The 26,678-nt window shown below is 55.7% G+C and overlaps 1 protein-coding gene across 1 annotated transcript in view; it reads right to left on the bottom strand.

Moving 5' to 3' along the window:
- PLXNA4 (plexin A4) overlaps positions 1 to 26,678 on the bottom strand; it is a 409,078-nt gene that overhangs the window by 33,894 nt on the left and 348,506 nt on the right. Inside the window, exons 15-24 of the mRNA XM_081800079.1 lie at positions 23,553 to 23,689; positions 22,205 to 22,369; positions 19,113 to 19,206; positions 18,359 to 18,598; positions 17,588 to 17,734; positions 16,820 to 17,054; positions 13,891 to 14,033; positions 6,320 to 6,588; positions 3,876 to 3,942; positions 2,946 to 3,092 (exon numbers count right to left, since the gene is read on the bottom strand). Of these exons, the coding sequence (XP_081656205.1) occupies positions 2,946 to 3,092; positions 3,876 to 3,942; positions 6,320 to 6,588; positions 13,891 to 14,033; positions 16,820 to 17,054; positions 17,588 to 17,734; positions 18,359 to 18,598; positions 19,113 to 19,206; positions 22,205 to 22,369; positions 23,553 to 23,689 (1,644 nt within the window). The remainder of the gene's footprint in view (positions 1 to 2,945; positions 3,093 to 3,875; positions 3,943 to 6,319; positions 6,589 to 13,890; positions 14,034 to 16,819; positions 17,055 to 17,587; positions 17,735 to 18,358; positions 18,599 to 19,112; positions 19,207 to 22,204; positions 22,370 to 23,552; positions 23,690 to 26,678) is intronic.

Here is a 26,678-nt window from a genome sequence, read left to right as displayed (position 1 = left end):
ACTGCTTCGAGCTCACATGGGAACATGCTTCTTCCATTAAGCAGGAAAAAAACCTCCTAAATCTACAAAACCAAACTCTCACCCTCAAAATGTCCTAAACTGAAAACAATGGTGGAAGGAACTCTGGACCGTGGGTCCCTTCTGAGTGCCCTCTCTCAGCCGATCCTTCTAAAGCTTTCTGGGACCCTTGCTGCCCCCTCCGTGGCCAAGCACAGCCTGTCACTTTGTGCTGCCCTGGGCTCAGCCTCCCCCAAGCAGCAACGCAGCCTTATCTGGGCATCCTCCCCTGAGGGACCCTGAGGCAGAGGCTGCCCCCTGAGTATGCCCTTCTGACATTTCTACTTGCCTCAGGGGTTCATGGTGGCCCTAGCAGAACCCCACGGGATGCTTCAGGGCATTCGGAGAAGAAGCGGTAGCCGGTAGCCATTCTGAGGGACGGGGTTTCCTGGCCACTGGCCAAACCACAGCTCCACCCAGAACGTCCCTTCCCCACTCCCATTCCTGTGCCCCTTGGTTAGTTTCTGAGCAAACTGCCTGGTGTTTGTTTTGTCTTTTTTGTTTTTTTCTGCTAGCTCAGTGCTTCTCAAGTTTTAATGTGAATAGAATCACTCAGGGGTTTTTGTTTGCTTCGAGCACCCAGCACCTCACAGGCTCCCGGGGGAGCACCCCCTAACAGGCTCCTGGGTGATGCCAGTAGGCACTCCCAGCAGCAGGGCCCTAGAACAGGGGAGCTCAAGTTCTAGTGTCAAGCCAATTAATCACGCAACTGAAGGGCTCCTAGCTATAAAGTGATGCGGCCCTGAGCCTCTCAGCACCTTTCTCCGTTCGGGTATCCCTCCGACCCAGGACAACGACAGCATCAGTTGGCCCACACTGTCCAGGGCTCCTCTAGCTTTCCCTTTCTTTCTTTCCCTCACCAGCCAGGGGCTGCTCACCTTCTGCCTGTTGAGGTCCTTTTCTCAGGCCTGAGGTGGCCTTACATCTCCCTGCAGCCCTTTCTTCCCTGGGCAAAACAATCGCAATTTCTTCCTCCTCTCCTCGAGATGTCTCTTTCCCCAGGCTATCCACCTGATGGCTGCGCTCTCCCGACCCACCCCACGTTCCTTACAGGGACCCTAAGTCCCATCATCTGAAAGCAGCCTGGCCTCTGGAGTCAAGGCTGCTGCCCATCTGGGGACAGCGCCTCATCTCAGCTCACTGTGCTGGATTCGGTCCTGAGGAACGGGGATGGGATGGGAAAGGAAGGGGTGGGGGGAGACCAGGCACGAGACTTTCAGTGGTACTTCTAGCTCATTAAAAATCTATTCCGGTCTCTATTTTGGGAAGATTCCTCACCCCACCCCCACCCCCACCCTTTCTCATTTTAATCAGAGCCTCTAACTGTCTCCTCCGGAGCAGAACGTGACTGTAAGGAAGCAAGGTCCCCAGTCACAGCTGCTCCTCTGAAGCCTCCTCAGGGGAGCCCACTGGGAGCCCCCAGCCTGCTGAAGATGGAGGGGGAAAGGTGCCTCACGCCCCATCATTCCCAGCCAGGAGGGACCGTCTCCCTGCTCTCCTTGGGGTCTGGGATTACCCTGGGCTCACTGTTCCTGCCCTGCTCAGCCCCACTCTGCCCTGTCCTGGCCCTGCCTGTGTGGGTCTCATCTCCCCATAAGCACATTTATTTTATTTTATTTTTTAGAGACGGAGGGGGGAGGGGCAGAGAGAGAGAATCTTAAGCAGGCTCCATGCCCAGTGCGGAGCCCAACATGGGGCTCCATCTCACGACCCTGAGGTCCTGACCTGAGTCGCAATCAAGAGTTGGATGCTTAACTGACTGAGCTGCCCAGGCGCCCCTCCCCATAAGTGCATTTAAATCCCATCTATTTTCTCTCCACACACACCCCCATCTCTGTCTCCACCCATGCTTCACCCCAAACACCTGCTATCTTATTTTCTACCTCCTTCTTTCACATCCTCTCCCCTTTCCTAGCGGAGGCCTGGTGGGAAATCACACATCCGTCCAAAAGGGCCAAGAGTGAGGGTGAGCGCCCTGGCCTGGAAGGACAGTGACAGCCAGCAGAGAGGCAGACAGGCACGGGAAAGCGGTGGCAGGGCCTCCGTGAGCAGCACTGGGCACTTACTCTGTGCTCCCTGCCTCGCACGCCTTGCCCCAGTCCATCCTCCAGACAACTCTGGGAGGCATGCACTATTATTTATCCCTGTGTAAATAAGTTCTAGTGTTATCCTCCGTTTTTTCAGATAAAGACACCCCAGCTCGGAGAGATTTGAGGGACCTGCCCCAAATCACCCAGCTGCTCAGAAGCCAAGTCAGGGCTCCAATCCAGACCTCATGCTCCTCTGTGTGGAGCTCGGCTGCCTCCTAGGGTGAGAGCTGCTATCAGAGAGGGGGTCCAACCTTGACAGAGGGAATCCCCATGTTCCCTGGACAAAGGCGTTAATCACTAGGCGAATCCGGCCTCACATTCTCAGATAATGGGGGTATTTGACCTTAGACCCGTGGGCAGAGGTGGGCTTCTGAAACACAAAGAACTCTTTCTGGTTTCCTCTCCTTCGGGCCCCCACCTGCTCTGCATGGAAGTGTCCCTCCCCACCCTGGCAGAGCCGATGAGGAGTTCACTGAGTGCAATCCGCCCGCCCGCTGCTGGTGAGGGCTTATGACCCCACGTTCAGCGCACTGGCTTGGAACCACACTAGACTCTGCTGAAGTGTTGCTCAGATGTGCCTGAGCTACCGGTCCCCAAATCCAGGTGCCCTGGTGTGGGGGTCCTAGGGGAGTCTGGGGTGACAGGCCTGGGTGGGACAACCAGCTGGGCCTGTGCAGCAGGCCAACCCAGGCCAGGTGGCTTTTCAGCGTTTCCACCGTCCCCTCTGCTGGGCAGGGGCTGCACGGGACCACAGCCCCGTTACCAGGGGCATGGGGCAAAACCGTGAGGCTGCTTTACCAGGGTTTTGTAGTCGATCTGCTGGCGGATGAGCTTGTCCTCGCTCAGAGAGTAGCGGGCCTCTCCTGTGATGGCGTCGATGGGCCCCTTCTCCATCTGCTGCTTGATGGCACAGAAGAGCGAGAACAGGGGCTCCCCAGCACACTCCTGGACGCAGAGAAGAACCGTGCTGGGCGGACTCTGGACCAACTTCCCAGAGCCTGTTTCTTGAAGGGCTGCTTTCCACTCCTCTGCTCCAGTTCTCTCTTGCTCCTGCTCCTCCTCTGTTGTCAACTCCCCCTTCCTCTGGACCACCTGTCTTCTCCTGTCTGCCCTCTCCTCTTCACCTCCCCACCTCCTGTCCCCTCTCTGTTTCTTCTCCCCACCTCACTCCAGCCGCTTCCTCTGCGGCCTGTCAGAGACAGAAGTCAGTCCCGGGGCTGCAAAGTCCTCAGAAAGCAAGCTCATAATTGGAAGTCGGGTAGCTCTTCCCCTGCCCAGGCACATGGGCGGCTTATCTGCTGCCACACGGGGCCGTGGTACCTGCCTGGGACCCTATCAGCCTCGGGGAGTCTGGGACTGGGAGAGGTGGGGGAGGGGGGAGGAAGAGGGAAAGCAGGGAACTAAGGGGTGAATTGTTTTGAGCTTACATAGGGACTTTGGCTTTAGGGTTCACACGGGGTCCTCTCATGGGCTCTTCTCCCCGTGGCCTGTAGGACAGGGGATTGTCTCTCATGCCAGGACTGACGGGGTGGTGGGGGCGGGTGTGGGCTCTGTCTCCTGAGACAGTCAGGAGTCTGCCCCTTCGGTGACAGTGACAGTGACGAGGGGGACTGCATTTCTTGGTGGGGTTCTAAGAGTCAGGCCTGGGGAATGTGGGCTTTGGGGTGTGCAGGGAAGCTGGGGGGTGGGTAACAGGCAGCGCCAGAGATAGCCCACATCCAATCGTACCTTGAGGAACTTGTAGAGCAGGAAGGTGAACCAGTTGGTCAGCATCTTCTCGGCCACCGACTCAGTCCTGTTACAGCAAGATAAAGACAGAAGCTGGTCAGAGCGCAGGGGGAATGACCCTGCATTGATCTTGCTGCTTACGGCTTTCGGGCCAAATCCTGAGATCCTAAAGAATACTTGAATCCCACGGACTCCTAGACACCGCAGAGTGACGAGACAAGCTGTGCCTGCGGAAGCCGGGAGATGACATGCTGCTGTCAGGCTCCCGGGTGGGTGTTCGGTGGGAATGTGCAGGAGCAGTTCTGTCCCTCGGCACCCTCTGCAGTGATGGTGAAGACCCTCTGCGCTGTCCAGTGGGGTAGCCACCAGCCATAGGTCCCCACGGAGCACTCGAAATGTGGCTAGTGTGTCTGAGGAGCTGAATTTTACATTTTCTTCACCTTTCACTATTTGCATTTGAATGGGCACGTGTAGCTCGCAGTTACCACATTGGATGGGACAGCTTTAGAGAACTTTCTAGTTCCTGTGGGTGGGTGAAAAAAGAAGACCGAGAAACCTCGGGAGATATTAATTGGGCAGTGGATAGAAAGGAAGGTGGCAGGAGAAGTGGGTCAGGCGACAAAGGCCAGATAGATTAGACTGATCCCCTCACCTAAAGCGAAAGACTCCCAGAGCTGACACGGACTAAAGCTGCATACCTAGCTCATCCTAAGCGATGCCCAAATTATCCTATTTCAAAGTCCTTTGGAACTCCTCCTGGAACGCTGCTAGTGTGTCATTTGCAATGATAGGAAGTGCCTTCTTGAGTCTAACTTGCATCCTTTGTGCTGCTACCCAAGTCCACTTATCCTTTTACCTTGGAAGGGAAGCCACAGCAGCAGGGGTAGGGCCAGAAGACCCTTTGGGTTGCATCCACGTAGAGAAAACAAACGGGCCTCAAACTTGCGCTGAGCGTGGGGCCAGCTCCGGAGAGCAACCGGCCCACCCAGGTATGTTTGGATAGACTCGGAAGTTGCAGTTGGCGGGAGACACAAATAGCTACAATCCCACGGCAGCTGGGCAGTTGCCAGCTCCAAAGCAAACTAGGAGGAGTCGAGAAGGAAGACTGTCGAAGTGAGGGGGCCAGCCGGGGGCAAGAGGAAGAGAGGGAGATGGAGGAGGGCGGAAGGAGAGAAAGCATCTGGGAGCGAGCGGGTGGCAACCAAGAGGTGGAGACGCACAGATCCAGAGCGAGGCCACACCGGGAAATTGTTGGTGGGAGCTCTGGCAGGCAGTGGCAACCCTAGAATTATGCCGGTGGGTGGCTGCATGGTGGAAGTAAAACAAAAATCAAAATGATCTACCTTGCTGTTTCCAAAGCTGGATGATTGCTCCGGCATGTAGCAGCCTTTCACAGCTGTGCGGGCGGATGCCCAGTGCACCGGGGAAAAGCCGGAGGTAAACACTTCTGAAAGCCACCTCTAGCCACTGGCCCAAGCAGGAGGCCCCGCCTCGGACCCAGACACCGAGGACAGAAGGCAGAAGAGAGGCAGAGGCAGACGGTGCCGGGGAGTGATGGCCGGACGTGCGAGCTTTCCAGCTTTGTCCGCACAAAGGCTAAAGACAGTGCGCTAATGGCCTGGATGAGAAATGGCCTTCCGGGAGGAGGCAGATGTGAAGGGCAGCATGGAGGGAGTCAGGGAGTCTCTGTGTCCTATAAAGCCGAAGCCACGGGATATGGCTCGGTGGTCACATGTGGACATTTGGGTCTCCCCAGTGAGGCATCCGACAGGGTGGGGTGGAGCGCCCTGGACCCGCATGGAGCCTCCAGCAGGTGCGTCAGGCAAGGACACACAGGCTGGCCCAGGGCTTCTCACACTTCAACAGAACTTTTGGGTCACCGAGGTGTCTTGGGAGCCTGCAGATTCCGCCCCAGTGGGTGTGGGCTGGGACCGGAGATTCCGCATTACCTGCAAGTTCCCGGGTGATGCTTCCCTGCTGGTCCCAGACAGCAGGGAGAGCTGCCTGGAACTCAAGTTTCCCATCTTGAGATGCTGAGGCGGGTCCCCAGGCAGGAGGCCCTGGGGTATCTCTCCTAATTCATGTTCTGGTTTAGGTAAGGGCAGGGGCTGGAAAAATGACCTCTGAAGAGTCCAAGAGAGAAGAATTCCAGTCGGAGGGGTCATGATCAGGGAGCATAAGGACAGAGAGAGGAGAAGGCAGAGTGCATGTAGGGGGCCAAAGAGAAACAGCAGGGTAAGCAGATGGGCCATGGCAGACAGGTTCTTCCAAGAGGGCATGGGGCGGGCCCTGGCCTCCAGGCAGGTCAGTCCTCACCTTGGGGGACTTGACAGCAACTTCCAGGAGCTCTGCCCCCATCTCCCCAGAAGGCACAAGATCCAGGCCGAATGGGCTCTCTCTCTGACCTGCGCTCCCCACCCCCCGCCCCCCGGCCCCGCCCTCACCTCCTGAGCAGCAGCTTGGGGTGGTTCTTGCTCTCCAGGTTCTTGTCGATGAGGTCGGCCAGCAGCTGCTTCAGCACGTCGGTGGCGTATTCCAGCTTGCTCTGCAGCACGGTCATGATGAGCGAGGCCACGTTGCCGCGGTCGCGCATGGAGAAGCTGCGTTGAGACTCCAGGGTGCGGATGAAGGACAGCAGGAACACCTTGTTGTTGATGAGCTGGGCAAAGAGCTTCAGGCCCTTCTCCACGCGCTCCTGCCGGTAGCCCGGAACCTGTGGAGGAGCCCCCGGGGCGGGGGGTGAGGGGGGGGAGTCCTGACTGCCAGCAGGGCCCGGGGTCTGCCCCACGGGGTGGGCCATGCGTGCCGCCCCAGCCCCCGCCGCCACTCACCCCACCTGGCCAACAGCACCAAGCCCTCATCGGGTGCTGGGCACCGTGCTGTCTACTTAACCCCCGCGGCGGCTCCCTGCCTCTGGTTTGGAGCTGAATCAGGGGAGGCGCAGAGAGAACGGCACCGAGGATCCCCATCCACGTGGGAGCCTGAGCTCTTCCCTGACGGTGACACAGAGCTGGTGAGGGGCCCCGCACCGTGGCAGATGAGCATCACAGGCAGCCCCCCGGGGGGTGTCCAGGAGGCTGGGGGCTGGGGCCAGTGACCCCAGGGGTGAGGGATCACCACACCTGAGTCTCCAGCTGACCTGATGCTGACTCTTCTCCGGCCACGTGGATCCCATTAACAGACCAGTGTGGCCTCAGAGTCAGGACTCATGGGGTCCACGCAGGCTCTGTCACCCCCAACCTGTGTGACCTCAGGCAAGTCCATTAACTTCTCTGGGGGCCCAAAGTGACTCACCCAAGGAAAGGGGAAGATTAAGCCCACCAGTCTCTCAGGTGCTCCCTGACTGACTCTGGTGTCTGATGTTTTCCCAGAGACTCCTCTGAGACCCAGGGAAAGGGGAGGAAGAAGGTTTTATCTTCCTGCCCGCATCTTCTGTTCATCGGGAGGCACCTGCATGAGGGCACCGTCCGCTCAGCACACACTAGCCAGCGACCGAGCTAGGCATGGAGGACGCATCTCTGAGATGCGCGGGGACACAGCAGCTCTTTCCCCAGACTGGAAACAGCCAGATGCCCGGCCACAGCGGATGGCTCCAGGAACTGCGGCATATTCACCCAGCAGGAAGCCACACGGCCACGGGAATGAAGGGCTTTCTGCCACTCACAGTAGCGGGGATGCATCTTGCAGACATTGAATGAAAAAAATCAGAAGGAAGAGGGCCATTCGTGTAATACCCTTCAAATAAAGATTTTAAAAAACCATCAACGATGGCAGGAAAATGGTGATTCCGGGGGGTGGCTGGGACTGGAAGGGGACACTCGGGGACTTTTGTGGAGGGCTGGTAGCATTCAGCTTCCTGATGTGTGTGCTGGCTGGATGGCTGTGTTCACTCAGGGAAAATGCTCTGAGCTGTGTTCTGCCAATGTGTGCGTTGCTTGCTCTGTATGCATTCTTCCATAAAACAAAAAGGTTGCTTAACAAATAAACATAGCCTCTGGCATCAAGGTGAAGCCGTCTGAGAACAGAGCAGGGCACCCTCCGTGGAGTGGGGTACTGGGGGGGCAGGGGCCTCCAAAGGAGGTGCCATGGCGGGGGCTGTGTCTCCCCTGCGGGGGTCTTCGGGAAGGAGCAGCCTGTATGCGGTAGTGCAGAATGCAGTTTGAGCCAGCGGAGCTTGGGTTAACTGTCACAGTCATATACTGGTTCGGGGGCCCTGAGACGACTCCGCCATTCCTTCAACAGCTGGTGCGTATGTCGATCGTCCTCTGCTGAGCGCTGTCTACATGCGTTAGAACTATGGACCCATTTATGCCACACGACCCCCTACGAGGTAGGTCCCAGTATTATCCCAGGGCCTCATGACAGTGGGGGGCTTTCCCAAGATCCCAAGACAGAGACGTGTCAGGGCCGAGCCGTGCACCCGGGCGGTCGGCGCCACGGCCTGCCATCTCGGGGCTGGTGTGAGCTCTGAAGGAGACGGTGTGTCAAAAGCCGGACACACAGTCGTGTTTACTGAATGGCAGCAGTTTCATCCCACTTGACTCCAGAAGCTTGAAACTGGGGGGGATGGGTGGCCAGAGAATCCCTGTTTGCCCCAGGTCCAAGGAGGGGGCAGATGCAGAGCTGGAACGTTCGTTCCGCTCACGCATTGAGCTCCCCTGTGTTCCAGGCTCAGGGCAAGGCCCAGGCGGGAGACAGGCCAGTCAGACCCAGGCCTGCCCTCAGAAGGTCAGCAGCAGGCCCCTCCGGAAGACCCTGTCAGAAGGCAGCACCCTGGAGAGAGATGGGAACCCACCGGAGCCAGGGCCTGGCTGCAGCATGTTCCGGCTCTCTGCATGGCCACCCCTGGCAAACTCCTCCTTCCCTGTGGTGGGCCCAATCTCAGCTTCATCCTGCCTACCACCCACCCCATTCCCCACTCCATGGGGGCCGGCAAGGGAAGGACAAGGGTAGGAGGCAACCTCACCTTGCTGTCAGCCGGCCTCAGTCTACCCAGCCGTCTGGGTAGACTGTGTGTCCCGCTGACCTCCCTCCCAGCTCTGGGACCACCCCTGACACACGTGTGCACAGTTTACTTCCTCTGTCCTTCAATCCCCCCAGAGCAACGTCTCCACAACTTGTCCTGCTGATGATAGATATCACTACTTCTTCGGCACCCACCATGAGCAGTGCGCAGTGCTGCACACTGTACTTGTCACTCCATCGAAGCCTGCTGAAGACCTTGCAAGAGTGACTGTGCCCTCTGAACTGCCCCTCACAGAAGCTACTGTAGGAGCCACGGCCAGCCAGCTGGTACAGGAAGGTGCTGGATTTCCAAACCCATGTTTGGCTCCCGAGTCCCTATCCAACCTCCCCATCCTTTGCCACAGCTAGTTCTACTCCAGGGCCTGGGAGGTGACTGAGAGCCTGGCAGCTCAGGCTGGCCATCCAGGGCAGAGGAGCCATGGCCGGGTTTGGCACTGGGGCCCCTGGAGAGGAGAGGAGGACAGAGGGCTGGCCAGGTGGCACGTCTGGTAAGAGGACGTGCTCTGAACTTCATGGCTTGGCTGCACACGCCTTCTGGGCACCAAGGCCTGGGGCCCTGGGACGGAAGGTGCAGCAAAGCCAGCTACGGGGCCACGGCATGCAGGCCAGCAGCCCAGGGTTCGCCATCAGAGAGACTAACTGCCTCCTCCATGGAGGAAAGCTCTGTCACGTCTGGGCTCGACTACCTTGTCTGTAAAATGAGAGTATGAGTGCTCCCGTCATAATGTTTTACGAGTATTAAATAAGATAATGTATGTAAAGTGCTCGGGACACACGGTGCGCCCTTAACAGCAGTTTTATTACCTGCCTCTACTCTGCTGGAGGCTTTTCACCGACCCCTCGTGCCCAGGAGTTTCCAAGACAATGGCTACACTGGCCCAGTGTCTGGGGGCGTGGGAGGTAGGACTTTTCTCCCCATTTTATGAAGGGGGAGATGGAAGTGGAGTATCTTGGTCAAGAGTATCCGGAACAATGCCCCTTTGTAACTGGCTACCCCCTGCCTCCCTAAGCAAATGCCACTCTGAAACAAGACTGTCTTTGTTCACCAGTTGGTTCGACAATTTAGTTGAAGCCTGTGAGTATAAAACTGGATAGTAAATTTTAATTGTAACCCAACAGGTTAGAGTTTAGGAGACACGGATAGGTTGAGAATGGGGTGTGTGGTTACTGTTCGCTCCCTGTTTTTAAAGGATTGGTGCCCCTGGCTTGTGTTCTCTCTCTCGCTCACACTTTCTCTCAAGTAAATAAATAAAATCTTAAAAAAAAAAAAAAATAAAGGATCGGTGTGTGCCCAGTGCCTAGATAGCCCCTTTCCCACATGCCCGGCCTTCACCAGATGGTCACAAAAGAGGGGGGACTGGTGGCCTATGTCCAGGGCAGACTAAAGCCAGAGAACACCTCCTTCTTCTCACACATCTACTGTTCATACCCAACCAGTGGGCAGCTAGCCGCATGGCTGAAAATGTCGGGAAACATTGCTTTAGATTAGTCAGTGCCTTTCCTGGGAATATTTCCATACTCAGAAAGCCAATGGGGAGAAACTATTCCAGTGGTAAGACAGGGTTGGAAACAAATCAGAAAAGAACAGTCCAGGCAAGATCCCTGTATCTTGCATGGGATGCTGGATCTCACATAGCCCCGGGCTAATGTGCGATAGTAAAAGTGGATTTCTATTAATTAATTAGCGAGTTTCATGGAAAGGAAAAGTCGTATGTTCTGGGTATATACCCACAAGACTGGGAGCAGGAGCTCAAACAGATACACGTACGCCCATGTTCTTAGCAGCTGCATCCACAGTAGCCCAGAGCAGCCCAGCGTCCACTGACAGGTGAATAGATAAACAAAACGTGGTGCATCCATACAACGGACTATCACTCAGGCTTGAAAAGAAAGGAAATTCTGTCACATGCTACAATATGGGTGAACCTTGAGAACACTTTGTTAAGTGAAGTAAATCAGTCACAAAAGGATAAATATTATATGATTCCACTGACATGAGGGTCCCTGAGTCGTCAAATTCATAGAGACAGAAAGTGAAACGGTGGTTTCTGGAGGAGGGGATGGGGGGTTAGTGTTTAACGGGGACAGGGTTTCACTGGGGGAAGATGAAAACCTTCCGGAGATGGATGGAGGTGATGGTCACCCCACAGTGTGAATGTACTTACTGACTCTGAGCTGCACATGTAAAAAATCGTGGAAATCGTCCATTTTCTGTGATGCGTATTTTACCCCAATTCGAAACAAGAAAAGCTGTGTGACCTGTTTGACTCAGAGCCTGGCCATCCTGTGGGCTCCAGCTCAGGGAAGTGTGCAAAGGCGGCTTCTGACTCCGTCATGAGCAGGGAACTAAGTCTCCCCTCGTGATGAAGGCAAGGAAGAAGAGAGAAGCCTCGGGTGTGAGGGGAAACGTTAACACGCCAGATGAGGAATAAGGTCACTGTAGGACGTGATGTAATACGTAACGGGGGCCAAAGGAACGGTCTGGGGCAGGGGCGGGGTATCTACCCACAGTCTGTGGTTGTGCACTGAACGACTCGCAAGTCCGTCATCCAGGCTGCTCACGTGATTGCAACCCAGCAGCCCTGATTCGCAGAGGCCTTCTTCTGCGGCCTTCCCGGGGCTGGGTTCATCTGACACTTGTGCCAGACAGATGGACGAGGGGAGTCAGTGACTCCTGGTGGTGTGGCTCTGGGGGTGCCCTCCTGTGTGTTCAGCCCATGGGGTAGCTGGCGTCACCGTGAAGTTCAGAAATTAGTCTCTAAGTCGGTGCTGAACCAGAGCTCTTGCAGTTTTCTGGCAGAGAGTGGAGTGTGCTGCCCCAGAAGCCTCTGTTTGGGGGTGCTTCGTGTCAGGGAGCTAGGCAGGCAGGACCAGAGCCGCACAGTGGAGCAGGGAGCTGGCTCCACGCAAGGCTCCGAGGGCAGGAGTGAGGGTGCTGGGGGTTTCTGCTTGTTGAGTCTGGCTTGCTGAGCTGGGTTCCTGGCTGTGTGCCTCACTGAAGAATAAGGCTAGGAGTTGGGAAGCAGCCCGTCTTGCTTCTCACAGGAAACTGACCCTAGAGGGAAGCCTGGAGAAGTACAGCTGGGTAGAGACTCCACCAGCTTTCAGCAAGGGGCTTGGTATAGTTCAGAAGGGCAATGAGAAGGAATCATTTGTATTCTGGTCCTCGGGGAACAGGGCTGCTGTAGACAGTGAGGCAGGCTGTGCACTGAACAACTCCAAGAGGTGTCACATATGAATGATGCCATCTGGAGCACTGCAGTGTTCAACCCGCACAACCGCCCATGAGATCCTGTGGAAGAATGAGCCCTATAACTCTCCTGCCACTGCCCTGGCCAGTCCTTGGGAGTGTACTGTCCTTGGGTGTGTGTTAAACTAGTGCCAAGACTGGCCTGCGAGTCTGAGAATCTCTGGAGATGCAGGTGCATGTGGAAAATGCATAGTCTTCAGTGGACTAAACACCCTGGGATTTTGAAGCAAGTGAAAATGAGGCTGGAAAAAAGATAAATGGAAGAGAAAAACAAGTGAGAATGAGAGAGGGCACGGGCAAGAAGAGTGAGACCAAGAGAATGGATAGAGTATCATGATACAGACAGTGTTTTCATCTGTATATAGGACACACGCGTATACCCTAGACATGAACACACACAAGCAGACGTGCAGACAGAGGGAGAGGTGTGTTCTCAGTGAGGACACAGAGCCCACCATCTACGGCCTCTGGAAGTGCCTCTGGGTATCTATCCACTGAGGAGCCCAGGGGACCCTCCTCCGGACAGAAGTGCCCTTGACCTCATTATGGAAGCACGCACGCGTGCACATACATACACACACGCACACACCGCATTGAACAATTATGGAGAAACGCATGTGGGCCCCGAAGCCCCTGGGGCCTTGCTCTGCTGCCTGTAGAGGGGCCTCCACATCCCCTTGGACTGCCTACGCAGACATTCCCACAGGGGTCAGTACCTGCAAAATTGTGCGACCGCTGAGCGATGGGTCTGTTGCAATGTTATAGATGCTATACATCTTGGAATTAGTCTTATTCTCTGTTGTTGCTTTGGCTGGAGATTTTTGATCCATCCTAATAAGTGTCCAGAGCCGTAAGGCACGACAGCGACGTGCAAGGTCTTGGCGTGGGGAGCACAGACCCTGAAGTCTAACTGAGGGACTCCAATCCTGGCCCTGCCCCGTCCCAGCAGGTGGCCCCAGTGCCCTTAGCTTTGTTGCCTCTAAAATGAGCGCACCATCTGCAGCCCGCTTGTGAGCTATTAAATCAACACATACACCTGGAGTCCTTAAAACCAGACCCGGAGATTAGTGAGCCGTCAACTAATGGCGATTATTCCTTATGATTATTATTTTGCCCTGGTTTCCTCATTTGTATTTTTCACTTTTCTCTGGTAGTTATCTTTATGAGTCATCCCAAATCCCTTTTGGAACAAAGCGTAATATGAGCATTTGCATAAGCCAGATACCATGCTAGAGAGTAAGTGGGATAAAATGTTCAAAAGATGAGGTCCTGCTGGTACAAAAGACAGCGATGTTCTTATCATGCACACTCCCACCTCCCTCCCCAGTGCATCCCTTATCTTTCCCACATATACTTATTGGGCACCAACTATCTGGTGAAATCCCTTATACCGTGGTTTCCTAAACAGGGGGCCATGAGCTCCCGACACTGTCTGGTTTTTGCGTGTAGGTAAAGTTTTCTTCCTTCAACTTCCATTCAATTCTCAAGGGATCCATGACCTCTAGGACCCAAATCTACTCCCATCTCTGCTCAGAGCCTCCCTGGCTTGGCCCCATTTCCTGCAGAGGGACCGGCTGGCTGGCACCAACAAGTGGGGGGCGACTCGGGTCAATCACGTCCCCTCCCTGGCCTCAGCTTTCTCACCTCCCAACAAGGTGGCTGCACTTGAAGGTCACCGATACCCTTCTCCACACTAACACCTTGACGGAGCAAGGCTTGGTCGTGGGTACTGCTTCTCACCTCGAGGTCCCGGAGCACCGGGTGGTCTTCAATCCCGGGGAACAGCACCCGCATGGTGTAGGTTCTGTAGTCCAGGAAGGGGATCCCAGCTCCATCCAGGTCACTGGTCAGCTCGTGGATGTCTGTCTGCAGCTCGGCAAAAGCTGGTACAAAGGGAAGCCCATGAGAATGCCGGCTGGGGCAGACCCTGAGTCTGAATGCTCGGAACCCTCACCCAGGCCCCTGGGAGACATGGGCAATGGACCGCCGGTGTGCAGGAATAACGCGGGATGTCTTAAGTGGCTGGGGTGAAGGACATAGGAAGGGGAGAAAGATGTGGCACAAGGAGGCAAGTCTTGGGCCAGATCCCTTCCAAAGCATGGCTGGGGGTGGGCTGTCCACCGATTTGTCCTGCTGCTGGCATCTGAAGTGCCTCCCCGTCTGAAGATGAAGGGTTTTGGTTTGCAGAATATGCTGGGGGTGGGGGGACACCCCTATCAAGAGACGGGGGAGGGAGGGGAGAGGTTCCAGGGGTGGGGGGTCTATTCCCAATTCTGCATTTTTGGAGCGGTCTTCCTTTGAAAAGCTAAGAATAATTTCTTTTGCACTCCCAGTTCTGGGCCAGGCAGCTGGAACCATCAAACCACCAGTGGGGCCAGATGAAGCCTCCGCCACACTAACATATTCCTTCCGGATACATTTGTGGGGCGTATCTTTATCCTTCCTTCCTCAAGGTGATGCCACTCAGTGGTGATTTATGATCTGCATGTGGGCATGGCTGTCCGTGGAGGCAGCTCAGGCTCCCCGATGACCATGGAGCTGCAAGACCCCCTTCCCTCTGGCCCCCAAGAAAGTCCAGCACATGGCCCAGGTGGTTACACGGCACCGAAGCTGTGATCACGCTCAGTCCTGAGCACAGCCCTCCTCCCAGGCTGCCCTCTGCCCTGGGAGGCAGTCAGAAAGGCCGCGCCAGGCCCTTTCCTGCTCCGCCTCTCCCCTGGGCGTGCACACACGTTCTGACACGCGTCCTCGCACCCAACCAGGATGGATTAGCCCATGCTGGCAAAGAACAGCCAGCGGGCACTGATTATGCAATCCTTCTTAATATTTCTATAAACACCAGAATCGGGGAAAAGTATCTCGTGGGCTCTGCTGATCACACGAACACAACATGGTGGGCCCAGGCACTGTGGACGGGGGCCCCGCTGCACCCCACAGTGCCAACTTGGGCCTCCGGATCTCGGGTTTCTGGGCCTTCTGGAGAATAGCAGTGCTGCTTCTTTGATAGAACAAGACACCACCTGGCCCCCCGGACAGGCTCCTGCAGGCCTCCCCTGGACTGCTCTGTTCCTGCACCCCTGGTCACCCGGACGCACAGGGTCCCTCTCAAGGCAAGTGACTCACGCTTCCGAGTGGAACTTACACCAGTGTGTGCGCCCTCGTGTGTATGAAAGGAGTCGGTACGGTTTTTGGCCTGTACTGTCGCCCAAAGCACTGAGGAACAGCAGTCCTGTATGTACTGAGTGAGGAGCATGGGTGTGTGGGAATGTGGGTCACGTGCGTGTGGGATTCATGGGTGTGTGTGACCGTCCGAGTGTGTGTGTACGTCGGTGAGTGTGTGGGACAGTGATGCACATGTGTGTAAAGTTTAGGCAGTGAAGGGCCTAGGCTGGGCCTCTTCTGGGTTTGTGTGTAGGTGATGCCTGGCTTACTGCCAAGTCTCTGGGGCGTCACCTTCCCTGGACCCAAGCTGCCCCTTATATGTCCGAGGGCCAGCTCTGGGCTCCCCTGACAAATGCCTTCAAGGCTAATCTCCGTGTGCTCTGCTTTACATCTCTCTCTGTGCCCACTCGTGCAGGAGAGCTCTCCCCTGAGCCAGAAGCCAAGGCCCTCTCCTGGTGCCTCCATGGACACTCTATGGCTGTACTCCTTGTCCGGCTGCTCATCTCTCCTTCTCCAGAATGGTCTGAGAGGAACCTGGCTTGGCATTCCCCTCTCTGCCCCCTCCCGGTTGGGGTGCTCAGCTGGCGGGGAGGAGAAGGAGGGGGTTGGCTTTTTATCGGTCTGCAGCCTTCCTTCAAGTCACTAAGCGCCTCCAACATTCAAAGCCTCGTGCCTGCCACACATAAAAGAGATTCTAATCACTACACCTAATTAGAGGGAAGAGTACATTGCGGAGAAAAAAAATTAAGCAGCATAAATATAATAAAAAGCAGTAATTAACAGTCCCACAAGGCTGATGCTGTGTTGACAGCTAAGGATGTAGTGAAGGGATGGGACGGGCCCACTTCCCCATCAGACGGAGCCACGGCTTCCCTGGTGAGGATGGGAGGGCCTCAGGTACAGGCTGGATTGACTCCGAGAATAAATCTACAGCAAAGAACCCACTCAGACCCTCCGAGGGTGACTCACGAAATGATATCCTGGGGCGACAAGAGTCTGACTCCTAAATTTCCTTCTTGGATTCAGTGCTGCTGATTTCATATCATGGTGGTGTTGGTAATTTTTAAAAATATAAGCTGTGAAACCCTCTTCCTTCTAAATCTTAAATCAGAGCTACGGCTGTATTGTCCTCCCTAAGGAAGGGAGCTCAAGGTTGCTGAACGCCGCATGTCAAGACCCGCTAAGCTCTCCCTGAGTGGAGAGCATCAAACCCCTGCGGCCAGGATTCGGGGCTGCAGACTGCCCTTGGGGGGTTGAAAGGACCGCTGCTGACCTGGGGAGAGAGGGAAGGGGGGCACCTCGAGGGCGGGGGGGGGAGGGCGGCCTCGCCCAGGGAGGGGCTGCGTCTGCTGGGATATGGGCTGGGTCTGGACGCAGCTTGGAGACCAGAGTCAGAGGTCAGACGCCCGGCCCCCAGCACTGCCCGCAGGTGCCCAGCCCGCTCGCCCATGTGAGACGCGCACGCACAGCCTCGGGCGTGGGGCTGTGGTCCCGGGTCACCAAGTACCTTCTTTGCACTCGAGCGCCACTCGTGACTCCAGGTTGTCCATTTGCATCTGCAGCCGCTTCAGCGTGAGGTCACTTTCGCGGGACTTGCGTTTGTAGGCGATGAGGACGGCGACGATGAAGATGACCAGGAGGCCGCCGGCCACGGCGATGCTAACGATGGCGGGCAGGCTGAGCGGGCTGTCTGGGGCGACGTACACCATCCCCGGGGAGTACTCCATGCCACCGACGCGGGCCTGGGGACACAGCAGGTGAGAGGGAGTTGGGAGCGGGCGCAGAGCAGTGCGGGGAGCCGCCCCGGGGCTGTCGATGAACTGGCCACGGGGCAGGACGGGGAAAGGGCTCCGGGGAGGAGAGTCGTCACTGGCTGTAAGGACAGCTGAGGCGGGTTGTGGGGCCTGAGCAGGGTGTCTGGATGGCTCAGAGACGGGAAGCTGCACAGTACCCAGGACTAGGGTTATCTTCATAAGGAAAGAGCACACAGCTGGGACCTAAAGAAGTCTGACATGACTTCGGTGAGTGGCTCCCTGAGCTTCATCCCCGGCAAAGGACGGATGACTGAGACACAGAGCATGATCTGATGGACCTCCTCGGGCCAACCACGGTCCCCTCCTGCAAGGGTTTCTCGCCTGTAACAGGCGACGCACACATCATTCATGTTGCTTTGCTTGCTGTCATTGGGGCACCAGCCAGAATCCCCTCCTGGTCTGCTCATGCTCTAGCATCCCTAGTGCCTGCCCTGTCCGGAACGGGGCCCCGGCTGGCTCACCATCACTTTGTGCCTGCCGATGAGGTTGGGGGACTCGCAGAGCAGCTGCACGTCGGACACCGTCACAGTGCACGGCTTCTCCCCCACCAGCACAGTGTAGTTCAGCTTCACGTTGCCCCCGGCCACGGGGGGGATCAGGTTCTTGCCCTGGAGGGACAGGAAAGCCCTGGTTTGCACCGCAGAGTCAGGACCATAGCTGCCGGCTGGCTGCCACGTCCCCCCACCCAGAGGTCCCATCCTGCTGGCGAGTGCTGGAGAGGCCACCTTCCATAGTAAGTCCCCAAACCCCATGACACCTACACTGCCATTCCCCTTTCCTCAGTGGGGAGTCAGTAATCAAGGCACTCTCTAGCTTATCCAAATGCACCTCAGAATCCTTCTTAACACAGAGCTATGGTCAATCACCACCAGTTGACTCCAAACTGTCACAGGAGTTACAAGTAATCTGCTACCCATGCTCCAAAGAAACCCTCTACTGTGGCTTGCGGAGGGCTACACGGGAGGAAGCAGGATGAGCCTTGGACCTCCCAGGTCCTGGACTCTGGGGACAAAGGAAGCTTGGGAGTCAGATGGCTAGGATGGATCCAGCTGCCCTGATCAGGTCTCCATGGCCTTTAAAGAGTTTGCCTCTCAGTCCAAACCCAGAGCCAGTGTTTTCCATGCTCTGGACTCCAGTGATGAAATCGGGCCTCTCTCTGTGACTTGACAAGCCTCCCCGTTCCCCATAGCAGCCTCCTTGCTTCCCGCCTGCTGCCTACGACCTCACTCTACCTTCAGGATGATGGGAGTGCCGGGCTTGAGCTCCAGGATTCCTGAGGGCCCAAAGGCCTCGAACACAGGGTTGGGATAATAGGTGAAGTTGGTCTTGTTGAGGATTAGCAGGGACTGGACGTTGTCCAGGATGAAGCCAAACTCCTCGGGCCTCTCGGTCAGGTCGGACTGGTGGTCGGGCCCCAGAGCGAGGGCCGGAGCCTGGCAGGTCATCTCAGTAGCATTCAGAACCTCACAGAGCTGGAGGGGGCCAGAGAGGCAAGACCATGCAGCGTCTGGACCTACACAGCCCCACACACCCAGCAGGGCACCCTCCATGCTGGGATACAGCATGGGGTTGACACGGGACAGTTAGGGATGGGTCGCTGCCCCTCTGCATCCAGGACCACAGAACCTGGCCACTCAAGGAGTAAACTGCGCAGCTAGCACCCACCTCTGCAGTGGCCACAGGGGGTGTGCAAGTGACGGGGGTATCTCTGAGCTAAGGGGCAGCACTGGGGGTCTGAAAGATGGAGGAATAAGGGTATGAAACCCTAGAACCCCCCAAAGCAATTGCTCCTCCAGGCCTGTACCCCAAAGTATGAAAATGCCCTCATGTCTCCTTCCTCATCTCACCATCCCAGTGCCCCGGGGTGTCACATGCAATGGGTCATCTGTGTCTGGGTGGCCTGCCCTACTCAGGACGCCCCATGTCTTTTGGGAAAGTGACATGTTGAGTGGGCAGCCTCATGCCCCCTGCCCTCCCTGGACTCACATTGATGTGCTCCTTCCCTCCATGCTTGGCACGGATCTGGGGATTCTGTATGAGGTCCAGGTGAGTCCCCCACACGGCGATGGGTGTGTTTCCACTGACGGGGGTGGGGGGGAGAAACAAGGAGGCATGTCAACACAGGGATAGGAGTAGCAATGGGGCTTGATGACAATGATGATGATGATCAGGCTGAGCTCCGACATTAAAGGCCATGATAACCAGGAGGCATGATAATGTTCACGGGGACAATGATGGCAAACTGAATGAATAAGGATGAGCTCTCAGCAGCCATCACTCATCACAGCAGTGATGACCAGATGTCTGTGGCCATCCTGCACTGAGCGCATCTGGAGTGTGGACGCCTGTGGAGGCTCTGGAGCCTCCTGACCTGAGTCGGATGCTTCTCTGCAGCCCCCTGGTGTCTCTCCCCCAGCCCTCACCAGTCACAGGGAGATTTCCACCCTGGCCTTGGCCTAATGAAAGCCCTGTTCCAAGATGTTCCCCACTAAACCATCCAGGGTCTGAGCACAGTCTCCTCCCTAGGAATCACTACAATTTCACCTTGGAAGCTTCCGTCTGCTGAGATCTGGGAAAGGCAGAGGCCCAGACACCCAGGAACCTCGTGGTGCAAACAGCAAATGTTCTGGGACTCAGGTCTCCTGTATCCTGGATGTCAGCCAGGTATGGAGGAAGAAGGAGCAGGAGATTCCTCTTTGTGTAACTTTCCAAAGAAAACCTCGATGCCAATTGCTGTATGCAGGGCTCTGAGAAGCTGACCCGAGGCAAGAGCTATCTTCCTTGGGGGCTACTCAAAGGAAAGTGACAAGTCACTTTCTCCACAATCCAGAGAGTATCTTCAAGAAGAATCCTACTATCTGGAACAGTTAGTTATAAGCTTGGTGAGTGAAGAATCCGTGACACCCATATTCATGTCTCCCTCTCTGTGCCTCTGCCCATCTCTGTACTCCCTGTTATTCCCTGCTCTCCACCTGTCCCCCACTCCCACACACACACACACACACACTCACACTCGCACACGCCGGAAGATTCTGTAAAACCCAGACAGGCTCTTCTGCCCATGGCGGTGTTCCAGAATGAGATTCTGCTATCTGGCCATCTCCCAATCTTCTTAATCACCAATTCAACCCCCTATCCCTGTTGGTGAGCAGCCCAGCCTGTTGTGAGTGGTGCAAAGCCACGCTCTGCAGGGCCCCACCCCTCAGAGAATCTGTTCACTGCAGCAAAAACTCTGGAGCCGGCTGGCAGGCCCAGAACGTGCTTCCAACCTCGCACTGGTTATGAACGTGACTCAGGGTCGGCTACTGAGTGCCAGGAAGGACGATGTCTCTATTTCCGTGCTGGTGACTTGAGGAAGAACTGAGTTAAACCAGGCCTCCTCAGGGAGCTGCAGAGTTTGTCTACACCAAGGGCTACACCAACTTCCTGGATTCACCAGGCCCTGGGGGCAAATCCCAGAAGTGCTTTCTACAGACGCTTTCCCCCTTTCTGTGCCTTGTAGTCATCTACTTTAAAAACACGGCCAATGCTTATAAAGTGTGGGTCTTAGGGAGTAACAGGTGAGAACAAGCCAATCTCATCTCCACGAAGGGTGCCTTTCATGGGTGTAAGGCCGGGGGTCGCACACGTCCCCGCAAAGGGCCAGAGAGTAAATATTTTAGGCTTCCCAGGGCATATGGTCTGTTGCAATTACTCAGCTCTGTTGCTGTGGTGAGAAAGCAGCTAAAGACAAAACATATACGAATGAGCATGGCTGTATTCCAATAAAACTTTATTCATAAAAGGAGGCAGATGGCCAGATCTGGCCCCCAGGTTGGAGTCTGCTGACCCCTAGTTTAGAAGACTATTCTCTGGACTGGACAGGTCCCTGACTCCTGCTTCAGCCATGGAGACCACATCTTCATGCTCTCCCCCTCCCCTCGATGCCAGACGCCCTCTAGAACTGAAGCCAACAGTGGGGAGGGCTGAGGACTGGGCCAGGGGCAGTGGGAGAGAGCTGAGCCAGGCGCTGCACTGTGCCTATGCATCCGGCTTAGCCCTCCCAGAGTCCCGGGAGGGAGTTGACAGATGAGAAACCATAGGCCCAGAGAAGTTAAGTCACCTTTAAGGTCATTCAGCTGGGCTAAGCCCACTCTTTCTGACCTCAAGCCCTGTTGCATCCCCCTCAGCCCCTGATACAGCAGTTTCCCAGTGGTCAGCAGGGGCCTTGCTGTCGGGATGCTCTCTGCTGCACCTTCCCATTACGATGTATCCTTCAGGGACCGGAACAGCATGCTTGCAATTCCGCCCCTGAAGTGAGATGTCACACTCCAGAGCCCCACCAAGTGGGGGACTGGGAGGGTCCCCAGGGATCGTGGAGTCTCCAAAGCCCCCGGTGAATCTCTCAAGAGGGGAGGCCAGAAAGGTATGCAGCTGGTGCAAGTTGGCTTGTGACTGGCTGAGCGAGAGGTGGCCCTGGAGGGTCATTCTATAAGAGCACACACCCAGCTCCCTCCCAGGACATGCGCTCTCTATACTTGTGCTGGCCGGCGGCGGAAAGAACAAGACTCAGTCCCTGTGCTTGAGGAGTTTGCAGTAGAGGAAAGGACGAAGCAAGCAGACAACTCGGGGTCCTGACAGAGAATGACGGAGGCATGGCAGGAGGTTACAGAAGCCCAGAGGATGGACATCTGCACTGGACCCTGGTGGTCAGGACACACTTTTGCTTAAGAGCAGGCCAAGGAGAAGTTGGATCTGATCTTACTCTTTTTCCTCCATCCCTCGGCAGGACTGGAATTACCGCCCATATTTGGGGGTTCACGGCCTCCAGGGGCACAGTGATGGGATCATGGCCTCCAGGGGCACGCACCAAATCCTCAGATGAGGGGCCATGGGCTCTTGCTGATTGGAGCTTGGGTTCTGGGGTCAGGGCCCACTTGGAGGTACTCTCAGTAGAAGGAGGGCACCCTGGCAGGAAGGTCTGATTTGGGGGGTGCTCTGAACCAACCCCAATTCATCAGTCCTCAAAGAAAAACTGGGCCCCAAGACTGTCCTTGGCTCTTGGAGAGTTAAGGAAGGACAACCAGGGCCACGCCTACCTGACTATGCTCCACTCTGGCTCGATGCGCACGATGGTGGGGTCCTCCATGTACTGGAAGAACAGGTCCTGGTGGATACTGGCCTTGTCCACTTGCACCATCACCTTCATTTCCAGCACCTCATCTGAGGATGTGGTGTTGCAGACGATGTAGGATGGAGAGCGTCTGCAGGGAGGGCAGACATGCAGCTGGGCTCCCGAGTGTTGAAGGAGACCAGGGTCCAGGCGGGGCTAGGGCCCTCCACCCCTCCCTGTTCCCAGGCTCCTCAGAGGCCACGGTGAGCACTGCCCCAGGTGGAAAGCTCCAGGAACTACTGACAGAGACTCTCTCCTGCACCAAACCCATAGGCAGGTTCCTCTGAGACCACTTTTCAACGAGGCCTCATCCTTGGGCCCTGTCTTGGGCCTGCCAAACCCCATTTTTAGCAAGAATCCTGCAAAGTGAGGTCACCCAGAGTCCCCCCGCCCCCTTGATACCTGATCACCCCGGCCGGCCTGCAGCAAGAATCCTATTAAGTCGGTTTAGCAAGAATTTTCCTATTCTTGCTGTTGCTTCTTAGTAATTTCACACCAGTGACCCCCTCGCTCTGCTGGTTGGCTGTAAATCCCCAGCTGTCTTTGCTGTATTTGGAGTCAAGACTGATTTCTTTCTTTCCCCATTGTGATAGTCTTGATACCTACTGCAATAGTCCTGAGTAAACTCTTCTTCACTATTTTAGCAAGTGTCAGAACAATTTTTTCTCTACCCCTGGCCTGACTTCCGATCTGCCACAGGCCTCAGCATAGCTCTGTCCCGGGAAAAGCTCCCCGGCAGAATGTCACATCCCCACCACGTCTCCGAGTCCTGCATCAGATGAACCTCCTGCCTGCCTTCTACCCTCCAGGCTCCTGGCTTATCAAAGGTGTGCCCTTCTGAGCCTGGACGGTGGAGCCAGGGGAGAGAAAGCCAGCTGCCCTTGGGAGGTTCAACCTCAGCCAGCTGGGTAGGGGGCTCAGCAGTCCCAGCTGGCTCTGCAGCAGGGGGCAGGGGCTCTAGATTCCCCAGTGTGTCCTGGGAAACCCTAGGATTCCGTACAGTGGCTGGTATAGGGGCACAGAGGCTAAATGGTGGGCAATAGCAATGAATGGCCCAACTAAGGAAGGGCTGCCTGGCAGGTCTCCAGACTGAGCCCAAAACATCCACAGTCAGGTATGCCCATACCATGCCCCCTCAAAGAGAATGGCCACTTTCTCAGGGAGGAGAAAGCACTTCCAAGAGGTGAGCTCAGGAAGTCTGTAGCCCTGGGGCAGCCCTACGGACCCCACCCTCTGGGCTGTGAGCCCCCGAGGCCTGCCTGGAGGTGAGTTACCTGTGGAAGAGGCAGGGCTGCTTCCCGAACATCACCACCACGTTGCTGCCCGCGTTCAGGTTGGTGCCCGTGATGGTCACTTGGGTGCCCCCGGACATGGGCCCCCGCCTGGGCTTCAGGTCCGAGAGAGTCAGTGTCTGTTCAGGAAAGGATCTGGCCTGAGACACAACCGGGGTCTGAAGAGGCAGCACCCTGCTCCCAGAGCCGCTCAGTAACGGTGGCCTCCCAACGAGCCCACGAAGTCGTATTGGGCTTGTGTGGATAAGCCGTGTTCTGGACCCTGAGAGTGTACACCTCTCTATTAATAACAGTAATAATAACAGCTGCTGTGTGCTGGTGTTTTACCTGGCAGGCTTTCTCTTCATTCATCTCTATATAAGGTATGTGCCCAGTCAATTCTACAAGGTAGGTATTATTACCCATTTTACAGAAGAGATTCAGAGAAGTGAAGTAAAGTTCCCAAGGTCACACAGCTAAAAAGTGGCACGTCTGAGATCTGACTCCAGAGCCCTGACTCTACCACCTCTCCAATTGCTTTTGGGAAGGTGATCTGCTCCTTCCACAGGCCTCTTCCAGAGAGCTGCCCAAACACCCAGAGGCCAGAACGATGGGTCCTGAAGGCCCCAGGAAAACCCAGGAGGAGAAGTGAAGAAGGGTCAGTGGATTGAGTGAGGATGGAGGGGAGGCGGCACCTGTGAGCTGAGGATTTGGCGTTGCGATTTGTTCTTTCATTAGCATTTTAATGGAAAAAACTCTCCTCAGTCCCAGGTGAGAAGCCTGTATCTGCATTTAAATGAAGATTTCTCTCTTCCCTGCCCCTTAAAGAATTCTGCACCCAGGGCGCCTGGGTGGCTCAGTTGGTTAAGTGACTGCCTTCGGCTCAGGTTATGATCCTGGAGTCCCTGGATCGAGTCCCTGGATCGAGTCCCTGGATCGAGTCCCTGGATCGAGTCCCTGGATCGAGTCCCGCATCGGGCTCCCTGCTTGGTGGGGAGTCTGCTTCTCCCTCTGACCCTCCCCACTCTCATGTGCTCTCTCTCATTCTCTCTCTCTCTCAAATAAATAAATAAAATCTTTAAAAAAAAAAAAAAAGAATTCTGCACCAAAAGTTGAACTTACTTGGCTCCCAGCTGGCAGGCCACCTCCCCACAGAGAGGCCTCAATCCCTAACACCTTGGGAGGACAGGAGGAGCCCCCGTGACTCGCTGACCGCGGCTCACAGGGGCCCACCTGCCCTGCCGCCCACCCGGTCCCTGCAGATCCTGAGCCCGGCATCCCCCTGGCACCCATAAAACGAAGGAATGCTTCATTCCAGAGCTGCTCCTGGCCCAAACGGAGACCCAGGCAAGGGTGGGGTGAGGCTGTGGGAAGAGACTTCGTTTCTCAGCTCTGCCTAGATCTTGCTGTGTGACCCAGAACAAGCCTCGTAACCTCTCTGATCATAAAATCGGAGAGCTGGGTCAAAACGAGTTATCTCAAAGGCGCCTGCTGGTTTTCTGGTTCTGTAACTCAGGGTCACCTCCCACAGATGGTGCCTCTGTCCCACTGTCTGGAAGGGAAAGAGAGTGCAGTCTGTGCAAGGCAAGGGTGGTCCTAGAGAGAGTCAAACCCACGCAAGTTCCCGTAGATGGCGGTGGGAGCAACATGGGAAGAAGAGGTTCTCTGGCAGCCTGTGGGTGGGGTTCTAGAAGGGATGGAAGTGAGTAATCCCTGTTGGCTCTGCAGTGGCGGGCTGGGCGGGGGAATTATTCTAGGGTGAGGAGAGGATGATACAGAGACATGTTTTAAATTTGTGAGAAACGATTAATTATTCAAGTCATGCTTCATAAATATTTCACGGTGGGTTTGCACAGGAAATCCAATTCTGTATTATTTGCCACCTCTTCACTTGGAGGTAGGGAAGGCAAAGGTTCCCTCCATGGAGATCTCTAGGGACAGAACTGGGGACAAGACCAAGAATGCTGGCCTTGGCAGTTGGGTTTTGGGTGAATAAACCCACACATCAGAGTCTGGCCTGATTTGTGGTGGGAAACTGAGTTATTAGACCCAGACCTTACTCCCAACCTCAGCACTGGGAAGGGGCTCCCCAGCATGCCCCAGATCCTGAGAGGCACCCCTGAAAAGGGGCTCTCCAATGTGCCCCAAGTCCCCAGAGGGCCCCTGGGAAGGGGTTCTCTAGCTGTCTCAGGACTCCAGCAGAGTCAGGGGCTTCTCTTTGCGCCCTGCAAACTGCCTAGCGGAACGGGAAGGCAATGAAGGCTCTGAGATGCTGGGGAGCATGAGAGAGGGTCCTTCTGTCTCTTCTCACCTGCTGGGTGACCCTCACTCCCACCCTGGCCCCCTAGGAGCTCTGTGGGGGCAGCCTCGGTGACTGGGCCCTTAAATGCACACTGGGGACTGGGGACGAGACTGAGGTCTCCTCTCTGAAAGTCTTCCCCAGGACCGTTCCTCAGAGGTAGCCCTCAAATAAAAAAGCCACACAAATCTTTGAGTCCCACGGCCCTACTGGACCAATGCCGTTTTGCCTTGTGGCAACAACTCTCATCTTTTCCCGACCTATCTTTGTGCTCCCACCTCTTCTCTTCCCACGAACCCCCTTCCCTTTCCCTCCCTTCTGTTCCCATTTTTTGGTGCATTTCCAAACCTCATGCCAGGGTCAGCTTCCCATTACTCCAGATTCATACGGAACATCACATTCTGCCTTGTACAGATCCTGCCTCTCCACCCAGCTTCTTCCTTGAAGCCTCACCTTGATACCCTGCCTCTAACCACATCCTGCTCCAGAGTAGAAACAATCACGCAGGCCAGACTGGCCTTACCTGAGAGCAGAAGCGGCTTTTGAATACGACATAGGCTCATTATAAGAATTAAGCCTGAAACCAGATATGGACAGGCACATGGTATCTGTTCTCTAAGTTCTGTTTCTCCTAGGCCAGTGGTCCTCAGCCTGGGCTGAGTTAGAATCTCCTGGGGAGCTTTGTGCCCCCTGTAACGTGTGACTTAGCTCAGGGGGGCCCCGGAGCCTTTTGTTTAAAGCCCCTCAGGAGATTCCAACACGCAGGGAGGTTTAGAACTGCCTGAGCACGATGGGGGCTAGCAAAGAAGTAAACGGCCAGGGCTTCATCT

The sequence above is a fragment of the Leptonychotes weddellii genome, chromosome 12, assembly GCF_054177405.1.
Source record: "Leptonychotes weddellii isolate Sample4059 chromosome 12, ASM5417740v2, whole genome shotgun sequence".
In the NCBI taxonomy this organism is placed as follows: domain Eukaryota; kingdom Metazoa; phylum Chordata; class Mammalia; order Carnivora; family Phocidae; genus Leptonychotes; species Leptonychotes weddellii.
The sequence above is the reverse complement of the archived record's forward strand: the minus strand, read 5'-3'. Positions and strand labels throughout refer to the sequence as shown.